Below are 20,303 nucleotides of genomic sequence, written 5' to 3' on the forward strand. Positions count from 1 at the left end.
CTAAAGTTTTGTTTCCCTGCAGCCCAACTACTGATTAATTAATTTACCTTTTATTAGGATGCCAAAATGTGTTAATAATGTGTTTTACATTTCCTAATAGGGAAATATACATTCAGTAAATGCACCCTCAGTAAACTTTCAAATTGGTAACAGAAATCAGCTAGAAATTGTAACTTTAGTCCTTGAAGAAATAAGAATGTATTATACAAGTATTTTAATAAATAGCACGAATAAGTGATTGCAATTTACTAGATATCACTGTCAAAAGACAAAATTGTCCCCCAACAAAGCAATTACAATCCTTTTATTTATGGAAGCTTACAAATGTTGGGTCACATGGCTCAATTATTTGAGCATCTGGCTCATTCTCGAAGTACTCAGCAAGGAAGCTATTACAATATGGCAGATTTTAGTGGGAAAAAAATAAAATTTCAATCACTCAACCCCACATATATTATTATATAAAGTGAAAATTTTTAAATATAACAGTTATTCATGCTTTGCACAAGAGTACATTTGTATGCAAGGCATTCAGAGAGAGAAATGCGAGGCTCTGAATTTCACATTGAACTGTCTTGCCCAAACAAAAGCCTCTGGGTATGAATGACTGCCATTGACTTTCACAATTTTTAACTATTCAGCCTGGAGATACAGTTGTTAGTAGTTTTACATTCCACAGTTAAGGTCTGTATCAAACCAAGCTATAATATTTGACTTTGAACGACACATTGCCTATATATATGTATATATATATTAGCACATGGGTAGCTGTGATTGCAGAGCCATATAAAAACATTTATCTATGTGATGGTGAATAAAAATTCTCCATCTGACATGCTTTTAACATACCTGGTCAGGGTTATGCATCAAAGGGCAGTTATCACATTGGTCACCAACTCCATCTTTATCCGTATCCATTTGGTCGGTATTATACACATATGGACAGTTATCCCGCTCATTTAAGATGTCTGATGGAATGGAAAATCAGATTATAAATATATAAGGATTACCTTCATTGTTTTAAAAAAAATGGAAACAATGTCAAGAGTTGTTTTATTTATTGTGACCATGTAGTGACCAAGATTGCTGCATGCTCGCACCTTGTGAAGGCAGTCCTTATGCTGCTATAATGTGGCATTTTAGCAAGAATTGCTAACTGGGAAGCCGCAATCTTATGCTAATATAGTATCAATAAGTTCATAACATAGTAAGGTACAGTTTGGTACACAACTGGTATATTATATTTGATACATTGTTCAGCGTTGATTATTATAATGCAGATATCAAATACAAGCATGTGCATGAACACTAAAGCCAATATCACAAAGAAGTAAAAGTCAAATGTCCTAGTCTTCAAGCTATTGCAGGAGGGATAAGAGAGGGGGAGATGCTTAAACACTTAATTAAATCCAGTACAGCCGGTGAACCTAGCCAAGTGTGTGAGTGACCCACTGACACTGCCTTAGTAGAGAACATGTCAGCCACACAGCAATGGAAACATGATGATTGGAAGTAATGTAAGATTGAAAGAACTTTTACAATTATTTAGTGACATCGAAATGTTTATCTTGGAAAGATCACTTTTGAACACAGCAGACTGCTTTTATGCATCCAAAACAATATCATTTGAGAAAACATACCATCTCCATCAATGTCCACAGAACAAGCATCACCCTCTCCATTGTTGTCGGTATCTATCTGAGCAGGATTGTGTACATACGGGCAATTATCACACCTATCTCCTACTTCATCCTTGTCGTAGTCAAATTGACGAGGATTAAAAAGCAGGGGGCAATTATCCTGAAAATTAAAAAAAAAAGTTTTTAATATATGAAACAGAGATAGAACTTACTATTATTGATACTGATACAAAGAATAGATGTTATTTTACTATATTATCCCAGTTATACAATTTCAATGAAGTCTTTTAATGCAAAGACAGTTAATGAAGTTACAAGTATAAAAAACAGTAATGAGTCATACAGAGATGAAGAATCTATTTACTATTGCTGTAATTATGGGTACCGGGCAGATTTGTAATTGTGATTCTGCCTAGATGTGTAGTGTTGTGGGGCTAAAGATTGCATGGATACATAAGTAAGCAGTCTTTCGATTCCTGTAAACCTGGGTGACTAAATTAAATCTATTTAGATGACCCCAAATAAGATGTGGTCAAGTCAACTAGGATTGACAGTTGTGTATAATGATATAATCATTTCCGTGATTGTGAAATACACTGTAGAAGAAAAACAAAAGCTTTTCACATGACAGATTTACTGGGTGTAATAAGTAGACATGTGCTGTGAGCCAAATGTCTATGGTTTAAACCCAAGTCTCAGCAGGGGGAAGGGAACAGGATCTGTCTGGATTTCCAGGAAGACCCAAGGACACTTATATGCCTTTAGCAGGTATGTTACTAAGATTTAAGATTCAGAACAAAAGTCAAAACCGCACAAGTAAAAATAGCTTTATGCAGCATAAAATCAAATGGACTTTCATAGGATGCTTTTTATTAAAGAGAAAGCCCAAATACAAATAAACTATCAACATATGCATGAATACAATTGTCAGGTCAAAGCATCTAATTTAGTTAAAGGGGTATTCCAGGAATAAGCATAATTCATATACAAATGGGTCCTTAAAATGCTAATATGTAATTAGTTGTTATTTAAACTGTTGCTCCCCTTAGCAGAAAAATGTGGTTGACATACATTATAATGAAAAATTAAAATGCTACTGGCCCTTTAATCAGTCCGTTAATTTCCTCCGCGTGGAGAAGACACAGGACAGAAGATGGCCGCAGGTCACATGTCCACATCACATTTCTTGCAGCTGACCACTATGTGTGGCTGTAGTAGGTTGGTTGCAGTGCATCCAGTATGACCAGTGTTTTGGTGGTGGCAGTTACACATCATTACTATGGTAACAGAGCAAGAAAGCCTGTTAGGTCATCACTGGGAGCAGAGCATAAGTTACTGAGAACTAAAGGATCTTGGGACTTGTAGTTTCCAGTGGCCGCCATCTTGCTTATAACTCCTCATACTTTAGAGAGGCTATAAAATTTTGTGAATCATAAAATCAAACTATTTAAGCTCCATTTTGTGACTAATGACATTGAGTTCTGTTACATTAATTTATTTATAGCATCATGGGTTTTTGTATCAGAAGTTCATATTCCCGGAATACCCCTTTAAGTTTCCATACTTCCTACCTGTATTGCAGAAATAAAATGTTTTGCTATACTGAGAACTAGCAGAATATTTCAACACTGTAAAAAATAACTGCAGGTGCAGACACTGGACCCGATTAGATAGTTTTATGATCAGTTGACCATCTGGAAGAATTAAATAGAGGATTCTACACCACCCTGAAAAAAATCTCTCTCTTAAAGGGCACCTACCACCCCGATTCTACCTATAAAGGTAGAATGGGTGGTAGGTGGATGAATGGGACGTGAGGATAGCCCTTTTTTGGGCTAATCCTCACGTCCCAGCTATCTTTTAGAAAACTTTAATACAGGCATATGTAATTTTTTTTATGCGGCTACTGGGGCATGGAGTAGCCGGACATGAGGCTACAAGTCGCGGCTACTCCACGCCCCAGTAGCCACGTTACTCCGCCTACCATTTAATCTTCGGCGCGCAGCTACGAGGACCTCGTCCGAGTCCCCCGGAAACTGCGTGCTTCTGCGCATGCGCAGTAGCTCCGGCCCTGCAGCCGCGCAGCTAAAGGTCTGCGTTCTGCGCATGCGCAGAGCGCCGGGCACTAGGACGAGGGCGTGCAGCTACGAGGAGGGCTATCCTCACGTCCCATTCATCCACCTACCACCCGTTCTACCTTTATAGGTAGAATCAGGGTGGTAGGTTGCCTTTAAAGATATGATGTATGCTGCAGGAGTGTGGGATTTAAATAGCATATCTGCACATAATAACAAGGTTATTGGTGATTTTGTGCAATTTTTCTAAATATTTTGTACAATAACTTTTTTCATGTCTGTGTTCCGCTTCTCTGATGTCAAAACTGAAGTGTAGGAGCAGGGAAATGGATGTATTAATAGGGGACCCTGTACCTGGTTGAGGTCATATTGACCATTGATATTAACGGAGGATGGGGGGCTCTAGATGGAAACATTCTGTCGGTCGGAGAAAATGGCTCCTACTACTACTACTACTACTATGGGGGAACCTTTGACTTTCAGTATTACAGGATTTCTAAGCTTTTTAACATGTCCTTAACAGAAAAGTAAAAAAGGGAAATTTTCACGATTATATTTTTTAAATTTGTTGAATACTTTTTCTTTAGTAATGAATTTACCTTTTCATCATCTACAGAATCGTTGTCATCATCTTTGTCACATGCGTCACCAATACCATCCTTGTCAAAGTCTTCTTGTCCTGAGTTAGGCAACATTGGACAATTATCCTGCAAAGCAATAGACAAAATAAGAAATGAGCAGACGTAAACAAAGAATAACCATTAGGAACACATATTTTAAACACTGAGAGCAAACATCTGACTGCTACATTCACATGAACATGTGCCAGCCGTACCGTAACATGTGCCGCTCACCCCCGCCCCTCTCCATAGTGATGTATGGCGCACGACGCCGAATTACGGGGAAAGATAGGACATGTCCTATCTTTCTACCTGCAACGGGGCGCTATGGTGCCACACGTGTGCTGCACCGTACTGCTCCCATATGACGCTGTGCGCCCATTGCCGTCTATGGGGGACGTATGTACGGCGTATATACGTCGGCCGTATATATACGTCCCCCATATGGCCAAGTGAATGTAGCCTAGTTGTAAACCATCATAATATGACCACTTCCACTTCTTAATTCATTCTTCTCTAAATGGGTACCATCTGTTAATCTTTACAAAGTCAACATATATTTGTATTTCCATTAAAACTACATCGACATGAATCTTCTGAAGAAAACATGGGTTATTATGTCCAATTTGAATCAGTTTGACATCTGTTTTCAAAATGGTTCCTAATAAACTGTCTAAGTGTAATTAATGAAAAATGGTTCTGTCCAGGGCATGCTTTAATTTTTAATGTATGTGGGCACTAATTCATTAAAAATATTGCTTCAGTGCAATGGTGAGCTTTCCTTTTTAACAAATGGATTGCACATGGGCGATGTCATGTGCATCTGTCTTAAGGGCTTATTTCCACAAGCGCTTTTCAACCCCCACCACTACCACCATTGGGGGGATTTACTAATTCTGGCACAAGCACGACTGCCGGCATCGGAGATCACTCTCCTGAAAGCACAGCCCGATGTATTAAAATGGCACACAGCTGTAAGTAATTAATGGGTAGACGGAACTAATCAGTTGTGCGCCATAAAAATGCCGACTTCAATGAGATGTGCGTCAAAAGCTTACATAGATTGCGCCTTATTATTGCTTTCTGACCATTTTTTTCCTGGTCTATTGTGCGCCAAAATTTCCGCCAAAAAATGCCGAAAGAATGCACATAAATATGAAGGATAATGTGGAAAAGTTAGGCCACGCCCACTTGCGGCAAAAAAGAAAGAGGAGTCGAGATAGTTGGAAACATCTGTTCTTTCTGGCGCAAACTCGTTATAAATGATCCGCAACAATTCTGTGCCAAAAAACCCTTAAAATCCTGGCATTATTTAGGTGCAGATATGATAATACAAGTCCCCCATTATTTTCTATTGGCTTAATCAGATGTAGTTTTTTCAATGACCATATATCTACTTTTTAATTTCCATAGAATTCAATGGGTCCATGTAAAAAAATAGATAGTAGCAGATGCCTTCTATGTGTGATCTGTTCAGAAGATGCTGGGGAACCAGGTTTTTGCATCTAATTTTTGTACTTGTTGTACATACACTTACAGATATTATCAGATACCGTACTGTTCTTACCTTGATACAATGATAAGTAGCATTGGCAGCACAAATTAGATTAGTATTGGGCCATCCATCCAAATCAGTATCTTCTCCACAGATTATGCCATCACCTGCATATCCAGTCTGACATTCGCACTTAAAGGATGGTTCACTAAAGTGGCCAATGTAAATACATTCTGCGTTCTTATGGCAGTTGTGAGTTTTGTCCTTACATGGATTTATGGGTTCACATTCCTGCAGACAAATTTTTTTTTTTTTTTATTATCTATTGCATTTTAGGTTAAGAAAAAGTTTTGCAATGCAGGTATATAATTTTATTAACTGACTACATACCCAATAATAAAACTAAATAATTTAGGTTCTTAGACTGTCCACATTCCTGTCTCCTCTACCAATAGGCTTTGCCCTATACATTCCACTGTAGACCTGTCACTCTCCATATTAAATACGTGGAACTTGATATTGTTTTGACAGATGCTATTCATTAGCATTCCTCGAAGGAGTTTCAAAACATAGAGAAAAGATTAATGATAGTGTGTCAGCTACCCAAAACAAAGCATTCTGACCTCTCAATAGAAGCTTTGCTACAACTTCCTCTAGATGTCCCAAATGTTCATCAGAGGGAAACTGGGAATTCTGTTTTCACAAAGCATCAGGATACATTACATGTAGTAAACATATTACTTGTATGCAGACTAACTTTATGAACAAGTAACTTACTTGCTTCTCTTTCTTGGCAACGTCTATACCAACACCAAATGGTTGGTTGCCTTTATAACGTGGAGGGCATGGTAGGCAGTGAAAACCTGGATCTGTGTTCACACAGCGATGGACACCTCCCATTCTGAAGCAGGCATCAGAAACCAGAGCACACTACAGGTAAACAGAAATTCTCATTAAAAATTAGCAAAAAAACAGTCACCTATATTTATGGAACTTTTATGGTATATTATACCTCATCAAGATCCTCACAAAATGTTCCGTTACCAAGGTATCCAACAGGGCAAGCTCCACAGGACCAAGACCCATCAGGATAGCTACTGCATTCAGCTCCAGGAAAGCACGGACTAGATAAACATCCATCTATTGAGATATTCAAAAACATAAAGAGGTCAGTCCAAGTAAAAAATATCCCAAAATGAATGTATGTATGTATATATTTATATATATATATATATATATATATATATATATATATATATATATATATATATATTTATAATAAAGTAGTCTACTTTGATCTATCTCAGATTCACAAATATTATTGGAACGTTCATACCCACATACTAAAAGTCTGAAACTACATGAAAACAGGAACACCTGCAATGTGTTCATGTCATTGTTTCTATAGTTCTTACAGCAGAAACCATGTCACCAAGTTACAATTCAATAACACTATGGAAATCCAATACTGAAAGTAACTTTTACAAAAGGCCAAGCTTATTATTTAATCTTTTTCCCAAGGGCTAATTTTTAGCAACGGTGTTACGTAAAGTGCAGTTAACAGGCAACTAAAACTGCCACACCCTGAGCTCCAATTCCTCTGGAGTTTCAGATAGCAGATGAGTTGAGATATTGTTGTGAAGTTGAATGGCAGTGTTCTCAGTGGTAGGTTATATTAGTTAACATAAAACAACAATAATAAATATTCATATACCATAATCATATTCTGCTGTGCTTTACAAACTATAGAATATATAATATGACTTCACGGTTGCTTAGAGCATGCCTTAATGTCTGCAATATAAATGTGTAGAGTAATAAATATAGTTCCTTCATTATTTGTAAAGAAAATCATCTGTCACACATGGGAAGAAAGAATTGCAAAAGTGTTTTGTAAATGGGGTAATTTTCGTCTATTTTTTATGCATGGCCTCCTTCCTTCCAAAATCAACTTTTAAATTATGCTAATGTGCCTGAAGGGCTCCTGGGGGTGTGTCCCGAGCCCTTCCATGCTGCAGATTCATAGGAATGCTGCAGTGTGCATGTGCACATCCCCTTCCCACTGTGTACAGCAACTTCCTCTGCTGCCTTGAGATTACAACAGGCAGAGGGTGGGGGACGTGTTAAGTGACTAGAGGGGGAGACAGTGTAACAGACTGTAAATCTGCAGAATGGGAGGGCTCTAGTAACACCCCCAGGATCCCTTAAGTTTCAATTAGAAGGAAAGAGACCATGGATAACAAATATGGGAAGATTGCAGTCATGGTGCCTGGATCTATGAGTGTTTCTGGTTTCATACCTCATTTTGATGGTAGATTTCCTTTAACATGATTCTGAAAAATTAATTTCCAGGAATATTTACTATACCCAAGGCGTAAACCTCTTTCAGAAAAGATCTGGAAATCTGCAGGATGCTACACATCAGATTTATGTCACACCATTAAACATATGGTTTTTCAAGGTAAAACCAGCCAGGCACTTGCAATGTGAGATAAATGGTAGTCTGCAGGGTAGAGAACTCAGCATCATAAAGGAAATGTACCATCAGAAACAAGGATTATTTTTACTTCCTTATCAGGTTTCACTAAATGAACTTTTAAGTTATCACATCTGACATTCCCAGTAGTTCTGAGCTTTAGGTCTAACTTTCTACTTAATAGTTCTAATTTTAAAAGTTGTAAAGAAAAAAATAACAATAATATTAATAATAATCGGCTGCAGGTGTATGGAAGGGGCATACGGGCTGAGCCCTCTCCATGCAAGGTGGGTGTTTGCTGTGGGAGTTCAGGCAGTGGTTGGGACAGCACCCCTGGCTTTGTAAGCAAACAGATGCCGGAAGTGACAGGTGGTGCCGTTGGAGAATGCTGGAAGGCGAGTATAGGTGGTTTATTGCTATTTAAGTCCCCAGCTACATATCAATTATTTTCATCCTAAAACAAAGCAGCATGAAGCAACTTTGTTTTAACCCCTTATTACCATAAATATTCTATTTTGTGCCTTAAAGACTTTGTTTATAATTTTTTTTCTTTTTTTTTACCTCAATGTAGCAATATAGTAGCTCATTTTTTGTGTTTCACATTGTAGTTTTGAATGGTCCAATTCAGGAGTAAACTTTACTTACTTTAAAGGTTCATTAATCCATTGATGGGGAATGCAAAAAAGTACTTTTCTATTTTTTTTTTTAATGTAGCTGCCTCTGTTATGCAACATAAAAATGTTTACACTGTTTTATGTTTGATACTTTGTCACAATAAAAAATAGCACTGTATGGGGCACTTGTTATATGTTAATTCATTTTAATTAAAATTTTGTTATGTTCTGGAACAGGTTTATGGTTTCTATGTGCAGGATAAATATATTTATAAGTGTACAGATTGACACCTTATAGTTGCTGCAATACAAAGTTCGGTGGGATAAGACCGTTAAGTAAAATAGTTAATTGAAAATAATTATTGAAATCTTTTTTTACAACTTTTTTTGGTCCCACAATAGCTCAATAAGAGACAATCAATTGATCACACATCTATTAGGCAGAGTCTCTGGCATGGCATATTCTACAGACAGACCATTAGCCCATGGCACTTTCTGAAACCATTTAAATGACTGAGGCATCTATTGTTAAAAACTGAGGATCTAAGTTTTTTCTTTTAATTTCTTTAGCTCCCTGCTTGTATTAATATAGAGCAGATAGATTAAATTACCGTAGTGCATTACATTGTATTTATTTTACAATTGTAATGGTAAATGTGCAGATGAACTGCTTACATATAGCCATATGTATATTCTGCAATGTCAAGAGGACCCTTATGACAGTAAGTGAACTATTTGCACATTACATTCCATCATAAAGAGAAGACAATATTGTATTGTATCTATTTCTGGTTATGCAAAAGTCTACAAAAACAACAATATAGGAGACTATGTAAGAGAGTCTTCTACCTCCACCAAGAATCATAGTTTGCTGGACTCATGTTGTAGAGACAGGTATGGTGATTCCCAATAGACCCTCATACACAAAGCTCTGCATAATGCTGCACCTCCCTACCTCTCCTCTCTCATCTCAATCTACAAGCCATCCCGACCTCTTCGATCTGCCAGGGAGATTGACATCTACCTTAATTTGAACCTCTCACTCACATCTCCAAGACTGCTCTAGAGCTGCACCCATTCTATGGAATTACTTTGGCTTACTTGAAGCAAACCTGTCACCAGGAATGTCATGACAGGTCATGAAAGGAATGGTGACAGGTTGCTATGCTGATTTTAAAAATGCCTTTGCCAGCAAAGCTGAATTAAAACTTACCGTATATACTCGTGTATAAGCCGAGTTTTTCAGCACAAAAAATGTGCTGAAAAACGCCCCCTTCGGCTTATACACGAGTCAATACACACATACATATACTTAAAAAATATTTAAAAAATAATAAACTTATATACTAACCCTCCGGTGGCCCCTACGTGCAGCGCTGCTCCCCCGATGTCCGCGCAGGTCCTCTTCTGGCCACCGGAGGGTGAGTATATAAGTTTATTATTTTTTTAGTATGCAGGCTGCATACTACTGGGGGCAGGCTGTATATTACTGTGGGCAATCTGTATACTACTGGGGGCAGGCTGGGCTGTGCTGTATACTACTGGGGGCAGTGCTGTATACTACTGGGGGCAGTGCTGTATACTACTGGGAGAAAGCTGTATACTACTGGGGGCAAGCTGTATACTAGTGGGGGCAAGCTGTATACTAGTGGGGGCAGTCTGTATACTACTGGGGGCAGGCTGTATACTACTGGGGGCAGGCTGTATACTACTGGGGGCAGGCTGGCTACATACTGGGGGGGTCTGTGACCAATGCATTTCCCACCCTCAGCTTATACTCGAGTCAATAGGTTTTCCCAGCTTTTGATGGTAAAATTAGGGGTCTCGGCTTATACTCAGGTATATTTTAACTGAGTATTTTATTTCTCCAATGTAGCATATTCATTAATAATAACAATATATAAATGGTGTTCAATAATTTTTTTACAATAAATGGTAACAATAAACGTTTTGTGAAGTACAATCTATATCACCTATAGGGCAATCTTGCTTGTTGCACATATCTTTTTCTTTAGTATCACCAGAACATTTCTTTCCTCCATATTGTGGCCTTGGATTATTGCATATACGAGACCTTTCTCGAAGTCCTCCTCCGCAGCTCACAGTACAACTTGACCATGGTGACCAAGGTCCCCATTTACCATTAACTGAAAAAAAAAAGTTATTTTCACCTAAAAAGCTGACAATCAAGAGCATTATGTCAATTAGTTATATTGTTCTATTATTCATAAATATTTTTTTTATTTTTCATTTATAATTATAGTATATAATATAGTATATAGTATTTCAGCGCTTTTTTATGTTGCAAATGTTAAAAAGGCTGCTTTAACTACTTTTTAGACTAGAGATGAAGAAGAAATATAATTATGAGAGCAATAGACACTAAAGAAATAATAAAACAAGTGCATAATATGTTAAAATATTTCACATTTTTGCATTCATCCTTCCTATAAGAACACTGCTTTACCTTGCTATATTTAGTTATTGTACTACAATAAAAAGATAGGTTCAAGTCAATTTCGTTACTAACATCTTAATAAGAAATCCTAATGATATCATACATACTTGGGCATGGTACTCCTTCACAATCTTTTGTTTCACGTCCAGTTCCTGTGCAGTTTTTCCCACCAAGCTGTGGCTTGGGAGAGTTGCACAAACGAATACGAGTAATATTACCAATACCGCAAGTTACAGAACAAGCCGACCATGGTGACCAATGACTCCAACCACCATCTTGTCGTACTTTCAAAAACAACAATAAAACAATTTGAATTAAAACATTAAAGTGATAAAAATTTATATTATTCACAGAGAAAGTTCACGCATCATTCTTGACTTACTGCGATTATCACATTTCCCTAGACTACATGTTCTTGTCTGAATTGAAGATCCTGTACATGTGCTAATAGTAGCATCACATGACCTTCCACGTTGCTGAGTTCCAGAGCCACAAGTTACGGAGCATTCTGTCCATTCAGACCATGGAGACCAGCCAGCTTCATTGTCTGCTACTATTAAAAGACAGAATATAATAAATGAAATGAAAATTAAAAGTGACCTTTTAATAAACAAATTTATAAATATATGAAAAACCATTGGCTTAAACACTGAGAATATAAATATGCTACTCACGCAAACAGACAGGGCAACATTCTCCTTCAACAAATGTTGGACTATCACAGTGAACAGTTGGGCATGTGATCTGGTGGCAAACTGTTTTTGAGCTCTATTACAGAAAGTGAAAATGACAATTTAGAGAAATTTTATGCAGCTCAAATCAACAAGTCAAAAAATGCAAAATTTTGATTTAAAAATATTTGTATTCAGGAAAACCACTATTAAATAGAATTCAGAGCGACGTAATTTACTGGGGCATATCTTATACATAATAGATAGGCCCTGTGCACACAACGATATTGGGGGCCACGGTCTTTATACTACTGTAAGAAATTGAATCAAATATTGTACTGATTTATGTGGTCACTTAATGATTTATTATTTATGTCAAAAAAAATGTTTCACATATTTCACACAGAATTTTAAATGCACCTAAAAATGTTAACAAACTCTACATAAATTGGTAATCCACTGTGTAAATGACGGGTAATGCTGTTTTAAGACTAGAGGTCTTTGTGTTCTCGCTGTAGTCTGCATTTTTCTTAGAGATTGTACATACAATGACACGACAGCAAGCTTCTTTATGTCTTGCTAGCAAGAGGAATTCAGAATATATTTAATAGTTAAAATCAGATTAAAAGGAAAGATAGAAGGATAGGAGCCAAACTAAATGGAGATAATCACAAAATATAAACAAGCTATTGCTCAGCTTCAAATAATTCTGTACTTTCTTATGCAGAGTGGGGGAGCATAAGACAGCTCACATGCCATAGAGACATTACATTACCCAGTATTACCTGGCAAGTGCATTTTGTGCAGCTGTCTACAATCCAGTCCTCATTATCTGCAAAGACACGACCATCCTGCCAACATACTGACTGATTTCGAAGGGTTCTGTTGGGACCAATCAGTTCCCACAACTCTTGATTTTCTTCAGACTAAAAAATTATGAAATAAAAGAAACATTCATGTTAATGTACAAATGGCACATTTTTATGAAATTACATTTTAACACTTTTATCCAGATAACTGGGAAGAAGAAGAAAGATGAAGATTATAATTCACATAGAATCATAAATGCAATTGCAAAAAATACAATGATGCAAGTTGCACTTACTACTTTTTGAAGGTTGTCTAGAAGATTATTAACAATAACACGTAGTCCAGACAGTTCAGTAAACATAGTCCCTAACTCATCGCATGATCGATCACAGAAGTCCACTTGTCTATCTTCTTTCTTTCCCACATATTCGGTCATGGGGGTGAGATGAATCATCTCTGTTTTCTCACTGATAGCATTATCACCTAGAAATGGCAAGGCATTAACAGTAATTTAAATTGAAGGTCTAGCAAACGAATAAAAGTGTAATTTAAGGTCCTTTTAATATGAATGCAAAACCTCAATAATTTTGTGAACACAAACCAAATATAGCAATGCAGAGAAAATTATGTTCTTCTGCATATGCAAATCAGCCTACAGTCATGGCCAAAACTTTTGAAAATGATGCAAATGTTAATTTTTACAAAGTCTACTGCATCAGGTTTTATAATGGCAATTTGCATATACTCCAGAATGTTATAAAGAGTCACTAGCTTAACAGCAATTAATTGCAAAGTCAATATTTGCCTAGAAAATTAACTTTTTCCCCCAAAACACATTTCAACTTCAATGCAGGCCTGCCTTAAAATGAGCAGCTTACATGCTTTCAGCGATTGCTCCATTAACACAGGTGTGGGTGTTGATGAGGACAGGGCTGGAGATCAATCTGTCATGATTAAGAATCACACCAATGAACACTTTAAAAGGAGGCTGGTGCTTGGCATCATTGTTTCTCTTCTGTTAACCATAGTTATCTCTAAAGAAACACGTGCAGTCATCATTGCACTGCACAAAACTGGCCTAACAGGGAAGAGTATCGCAGTTAGAAAGATTGCACCTCAGTCAACAATCTATCGCATCATCAAGTAATTCAAGGAGAGAGGTTCCATTGTTGCCCAAAAGGTTCCAGGGTGCCCAAGAAGGACCAGCAAGCACCAGGACTGTCTCTTAAAAGTGTTTCAGCTTCAAAATCGGGCAGAGCTTGCTCAGAAATGGCAGTAGGCAGGTGTGAGCGCATCTGCACGCACTGTGAGGCGGAGACTCTTGGAGTAAGGCCTGGTGTCAAGGAGGGCAGCAAAGAAGCCACTTCTTTTCAGAAAAAACATCAGGGACAGACTGATATACTGCAAAAGGTAGAGGGAGTGGACTGCTGAGGACTGGGGTAAAGTCATTTTCTCTGATGAATCCCCTTTCCGATTGTTTGGAACATCTGGAAAACATCCTGCAACCATTCATGTGTAGGGTTGCTTCTCAGCCAGGGGAATCGGCTCTCTCACAGTCTTGCCTAAAAACACATCCATGAATAAAGAATGGTACCAGAATGTCCTCCAAGAGCAACTTCTCCCAACTGTCCAAGAGCAGTTTGGCCTTTTCCAGCATGATGGAGCACCTTGCCATAAAGCAAAGGTGATAACTAAATGGCTCAGGGAACAAAACATAGAGATTTTGGATCCATGGCCTGGAAACTCCCCAGATCTTAATCCCATTGAGAACTTGTGGTCAATCATCAAGAGACGGGTGAACAAACAAAAACCAACGAATTGTGACAAAATGCAAGCATTGATTGTGCAAGAATGGAATGCTATCAGTCAGGATTTGGTCCAGAAGTTGATTGAGAGCTGCCAGGTAGAATTCCAGAGGTCCTAAAGAAGAAGGGTCAACACTGCAAATATTGACTTGCTGCATTAACTCATTCTAACTGTCAATAAGCTTTTGTTACTCATAATATGATTGCACTTGTATTTCTGTATGTGATAAAAACACCTGACAAACACACATAAAAACCAGAGGGCAACAGATTATGTGAAAATATAATATTTGTGTCATTCTCAAAACTTTTGCCCATGACTGTAGAGGGCTACTCGAACTTGCCTTAAGACATCCATAAGTACTACAGGTTACACCAGAATAAAAAAAATATAAAGGGGCATACATGACAAATTTCTATAAAAGTTTTTTTTAATTATCATCTCTTTGACATTCATAATAATTATTCTTTGAGTGATTTATGTATGTAATACCTGCTTCAGATGGATGTGATCTATGCACAGTACAACTGCATGACCCAAACTCACTACATTATACTAAGTTATATGGGAAAATCCTGTACACAAAGCCGTGAGTCTAGTAAAGTAGTTCTGCAATCTGTAACTATGATCCACCAGGCTTGGACGCAGGAACACACGGGGGCTTTTTCTTCACGCAAACCTGGAAGTGCCAGCGCCAATCAGGGATGCGCTGACCCTTTAAATCCTAAGGAGCGGGGGTGCGCGGCTAGGCCAGACGGGAGCAGGAGCGTGGAGAGGTGAGTTCAATGCGGAGACCAGGGCAGCACCATGGAGCGGGGCACAGGTGTGCCCGCGATCCGAGACATGGATTGTGGAAATATCCGTGACAGCATCATTTCTGTCTATCCCTACATTGCAAGATGTCTAAAAAAGAAGATATAATTTTCTTTATTTGCTAATGGTTTTTGTTTCTACATTTCATATTTTATCCCCCCTTTTCAAACCAAAAGTAAATTCCATTTACAGAACCTCAAATGGAAAAATCATTATCTCCTAACGGAATCATTTAATATTCCATGCAATGAACTCGAAAAGGAAAAATAAATGTAAAAAATAGTAAAATGACACAAAAAAAGACATTAAACCAAAAAAACTAAAAAATTCTTATGGCTTTTGTTTTTACGCTATCATCTGTAACAAAAAAAGTTTTTGCATTGCCATATTAAGACATCTTAAACTTTTTATATAGTTGGAGCTTTGCCGATGATCTTCTATCTGAAAAAGTTGTAGTTTTAATTGAAACCAACATTCACTGTATAGGATAATTATTTTTATATTTTAATTCGATAAGACCTTGTTATCTAATTTTTCTTTGTTAAAAATATTTTTTTAACTTTTTAGTCTCCCTCAAGCCACGTGAACAATTGTTTATCACACAGTCTGCAAACTATTGCACTATATGGTAAAATTGTCTTAAAAACTACCTAATAGGCAAAGTTTCCCTTATTCCGCCCTGGAAAACAAGTTTATACACCGGGGATCAAAATTACAGAATAACACACAATTTCCTAAATGTCAAGGTCATTGTGTAGTCCTATGTGAATATATCCTACCTTGAGTAAAATATTAGTATTTTAAGATCATTTCAAAAAGTGTATGTATTCTAAAGCACAGAATAAAAATGTAAATGAAATCTTGTACATAAAATAACACTGATCAAAATTAGAGAACACTTTTTAGAATATTGCATCTTTACAGCATCACAAACTCAGTGAAGTCCCCCAAGAAGGCTGTTCACCTTCCAAAGGCAAATTCAAGGGAAGCATTGGATAATGTGGAGAATCTCCATGGGTAATCGTTTCAAAACTGCAGCTGGAATTTCTTTTAAAACCAGCCTTGGTTTTGACTAACGCACTAATGCAAAATACAGACATTGATGTCTAAATGTGGTAGCAGAAGAACTTTGATTGAACCTTACAGTAGCTATGTGCATATGGTCTATTACGATAGTATACACATATATCCAATACATTAATTTCAATTAAAACCACATAAGCACTTGGGAACAAAAAACACCACATGCATTACATGGTGCTGGCAGTGCTTCAGTTACATGATATTTAGGAGCACACAATGAACATTAAAATGCATATGTACTTTTAATCACTCTACAGAACTACATCCGTAATAACATATGGATATATCCTTTTACTCTTTTAATGAAACCCTTGAGATATTAGCAAGTACAAAAGCAAACTCATGACACAAAACAAGCTGTTAAATATAAAAACAGAGCAGAACTCTTCTCTTGTGTTTTTTTTGTCTTATCTATCTACTGATTTATGAAGCATCCTTTCTTTCAATAAACATAAGATAATAAATGAAACAAACAAACCTATTTCTTAACCCTTGACAATTCCTGTCAAAACAGTATATTATGCTATATGGATATCCTGAAGGGTTGTTCTTTACATGTTGGATACTGGAAATTGGTTCTAGACAGTCTCTTGGTAGGTTATTTAGTCTCTGCTGTGGCTTCATCAAGTTGAGATGAAGAGAGATTCACCACAAATATCTCGATATCACCACAGATTATATGAAAAATAGAACTGTCCTTACAATCCCTCATGTTTCAGCAGATTGCTACCAGTGCTATACTAACAATGGCTAAAATCAACCGCTAGGAGTAACTATTTTGTGATGCCTTGAGAAGCTCCAAACTTTACCTTCTTGGAGATAAATGGGAAATGTGATCTTTTCTTAGGACTTAGCCTTCTTGCACACAAGAGTTCAGTTTCATGGGATACAAATAGCGTTCCAGTGGGTTGTTGTCTGCTGCCCAAGATGGATAAAAACTGCAAACGCACCAGTGACAACAATAACAGACTACCTGAGATGCAATCAGGAATAGGACCTGCTCTATCTTTTGCAGCTCAGTCAGCTTTGAGAACAACAATTTTCTTCACCTAACTTTTTTCCTCAATCACTGTATAGTAGAATAAGATTGTTTAAACAGAATGCATAACAACACAATAAAATGATCATTTAAAAGTTTTACAATTTACGAACAGTGCAAAATCCAGTAAAACAGCCTCTTGCAGCCCTGAGAGGATACAAAGGATTACATCCAATATTAATCTCTAACTTGTAGAGACAAAACTTTAAAATATCTTCACCTCTAATCTGTATTTTACTTAAAGATTTTAACGTATTACTTAAGGGCCTCAACATCTTTGCAAAGTCAAAAAAACCTCTGTTGCTTTAGGAAATTCAGTAATTTTTTCCTTTATAGCAGAGATCCCGAAGCACCAGGTTGCAACAGAAGGTCAGGTCATGAAACACTTGGTCCCGGGCTGTAACTGAACAGTTGTGGACCACTGATATAAATGCCACGTTTGTGTGGTGGCCTAAAGCCATTGCGATAAGCCATGAGCACAGACACAGGCAGATTTTTACTGAGACAGAATAAAGGAAAGAAAGTTGGTTGAGGAGTTGACAAAGTGCGCAATAAAGGGCCCCCCTTCTTGCAAGGTGGGCTGCAGAAAAGGAGCCATTATAAAGGGGACTGCAGGAAAAGGGGCATTAAAAGGGAGCAACTACTGGAAAAGGGATTTAGGAAAAGGGAACAGCTATTATATAGCAAATAAGTGGTATACTATGTAATGAAACAAAGGCCCACATATATCAAAATAAGTGCAAACTTCCCTATAAGCAGCTTGCCTCACTAATGTGCAGAGTGCGCCAGATTACTGAATACTGGTACATGGTCTTCAATTATCTGGCACCGCTCGGAAAGTGTGCACCATCTTTTGAAGATGCCCCTTTAACATTTAGAAATAAATGTGGAGCATGGTCCAACTTTGCTCCTTTAGGTGAACATGTCTGGCACAATACTGGCGAAAACACTTCATAAATACATGTGCAACCAGTTTGCACGTTCTTTTCAGTGCAAAGTCAGGCAGGAAAATGGTGCAAACACTTTAATAAATGTGGGCCAGTGAGTTGGGGAGTGAATGGAGCATGTTTTTTTTTGTTTTTTTTACCGGGGTTGGTTGTGGGGGGCAGCAGTCTCTGGTTATAAAAAGGTTGAGGGTCACTGTGTTATTAAAAGCATTTTTCTATATAAGGTAAGCAAAAGTGTCTCACAATATGGGAGAGGATATATACAGGCTACTACCTTATATACTCGAGTATAAGCCTAGTTTTTCAGCACAAAAAATGTGCTGAAAAACCCAAACTCGGCTTATACTCGAGTCAAAAAAATAAATATATCTAAACTCACCTTTCCGGCGACCCCTGTATATCTTCTGTGCGATCTGTTCGGCAGGGTCTGGCAGGCTATATACACTGGGGCAGGGTCTGGCAGGCTATATACACTGGGGCAGGGGCTGGCAGGCTATATACACTGGGTCAGGGGCTGGCAGGCTATATACACTGGGTCAGGGGCTGGCAGGCTATATACACTGGGTCAGGGGCTGGCAGGCTATATACACTGGGGCAGGGGCTGGCAGGCTATATACACTGGGGCAGGGGCTGGCAGGCTATATACACTGGGGAAGCTGTGACCAATGCATTTCCCACCCTCGGCTTATACTTGAGTCAATAGGTTTTCCCAGTATTTTGTGGTAAAATTAGGGGCCTCGGCTTATACTCGAGTATATACGGTAATTTTTTATGTTAATAAAAGGTGAACATCATTACATAATTCTTACATGGCGTGCATGTAAAACAGTTACCTGTGTGGCTTAGCTGGCAGCCTTTTTTACTTAAAACATCTTCAACAGTGGAGTCAAATATTAGTTGAACATTTTGAAGCAGTCCCTGCAAATATAATTTACATATTTACCATACAATTTACAATACATAAATACAATATATGATTGTGTCTGTTCCAGTATTGTACAAATTTGCATATAAAAAGTGTCCTTGGAGCTAGCACATGTATTTATAATGTTTGTGCACCACAATTTGCATTTTTTCAGACACTTTTTAATACTCTGCACCTATAGGGGTGTGCTGGTCAATGTGATCCTAGCTTGCAACACATTTATAACTGATGCAGAACAATTCTGTCTCAACATCTTGAAGCAAAGTTCACCAAGAAAAAAAATAGGTGCATCTGTTTGCTTGTCCTAAAACTGACCAGATTAACTAAGAGTATGCGACAATATTAAAGGAAACCTACCACTTGTAGTGGCAGGTTTCCGATGGAAATACCGGGCACCAGCTCAGGGTGAGCTGGTGCCGGAGCTTATTTTAGTTAGTGTTTTAAACCGCGGTATCGCGGTTTAAAACACTTTTTAAACATTATAGCCGGCGCAGGAAGGTACGCGCTCGGCGCTTACCGTGCACGCGGCTCTCATTCACTTCCTATGTAGCCGCGTGCACGGTAAGCGCCGAGCGCGTACCTGCCTGCGCCGGCTATAACGTTTAAAAAGTGTTTTAAACCGCGATACCGCGGTTTAAAACACTAACTAAGATAAGCTCCAGCACCAGCTCACCCTGAGCTGGTGCCCGGTATTTCCATCGGAAACCTGCCACTACAAGTGGTAGGTTTCCTTTAAATAATGCGGCACAACTTGCACAAAGAAACAGCAAACTAAAGGTTCATCTACGCGCGGCATGCACGCCAAGCGGGCATACCGCTGTGTGCTGGAGG

At 37.9% G+C, this 20,303-nt stretch overlaps 1 protein-coding gene across 2 annotated transcripts in view; it reads right to left on the reverse strand.

Moving 5' to 3' along the window:
- THBS2 (thrombospondin 2) overlaps window positions 1-20,303 on the reverse strand; it is a 65,425-nt gene that overhangs the window by 20,569 nt on the left and 24,553 nt on the right. Inside the window, exons 4-16 of one of the 2 annotated variants that reach the window (XM_072141006.1) lie at window positions 19,381-19,465; window positions 13,155-13,342; window positions 12,835-12,975; window positions 12,053-12,146; window positions 11,761-11,928; window positions 11,486-11,662; window positions 10,894-11,067; window positions 6,843-6,970; window positions 6,608-6,760; window positions 5,903-6,121; window positions 4,315-4,422; window positions 1,641-1,800; window positions 850-968 (exon numbers count right to left, since the gene is read on the reverse strand). In XM_072141006.1, the coding sequence (XP_071997107.1) occupies window positions 850-968; window positions 1,641-1,800; window positions 4,315-4,422; window positions 5,903-6,121; window positions 6,608-6,760; window positions 6,843-6,970; window positions 10,894-11,067; window positions 11,486-11,662; window positions 11,761-11,928; window positions 12,053-12,146; window positions 12,835-12,975; window positions 13,155-13,342; window positions 19,381-19,465 (1,914 nt within the window). Of the gene's footprint in view, window positions 1-849; window positions 969-1,640; window positions 1,801-4,314; window positions 4,423-5,902; window positions 6,122-6,607; window positions 6,761-6,842; window positions 6,971-10,893; window positions 11,068-11,485; window positions 11,663-11,760; window positions 11,932-12,052; window positions 12,147-12,834; window positions 12,976-13,154; window positions 13,343-19,380; window positions 19,466-20,303 lie in introns of both variants that reach the window. The other variant, XM_072141005.1, reaches the window with a different exon arrangement.

Source organism: Engystomops pustulosus, chromosome 3 (genome assembly GCF_040894005.1).
Source record: "Engystomops pustulosus chromosome 3, aEngPut4.maternal, whole genome shotgun sequence".
NCBI classification, from domain to species: Eukaryota; Metazoa; Chordata; class Amphibia; order Anura; family Leptodactylidae; genus Engystomops; species Engystomops pustulosus.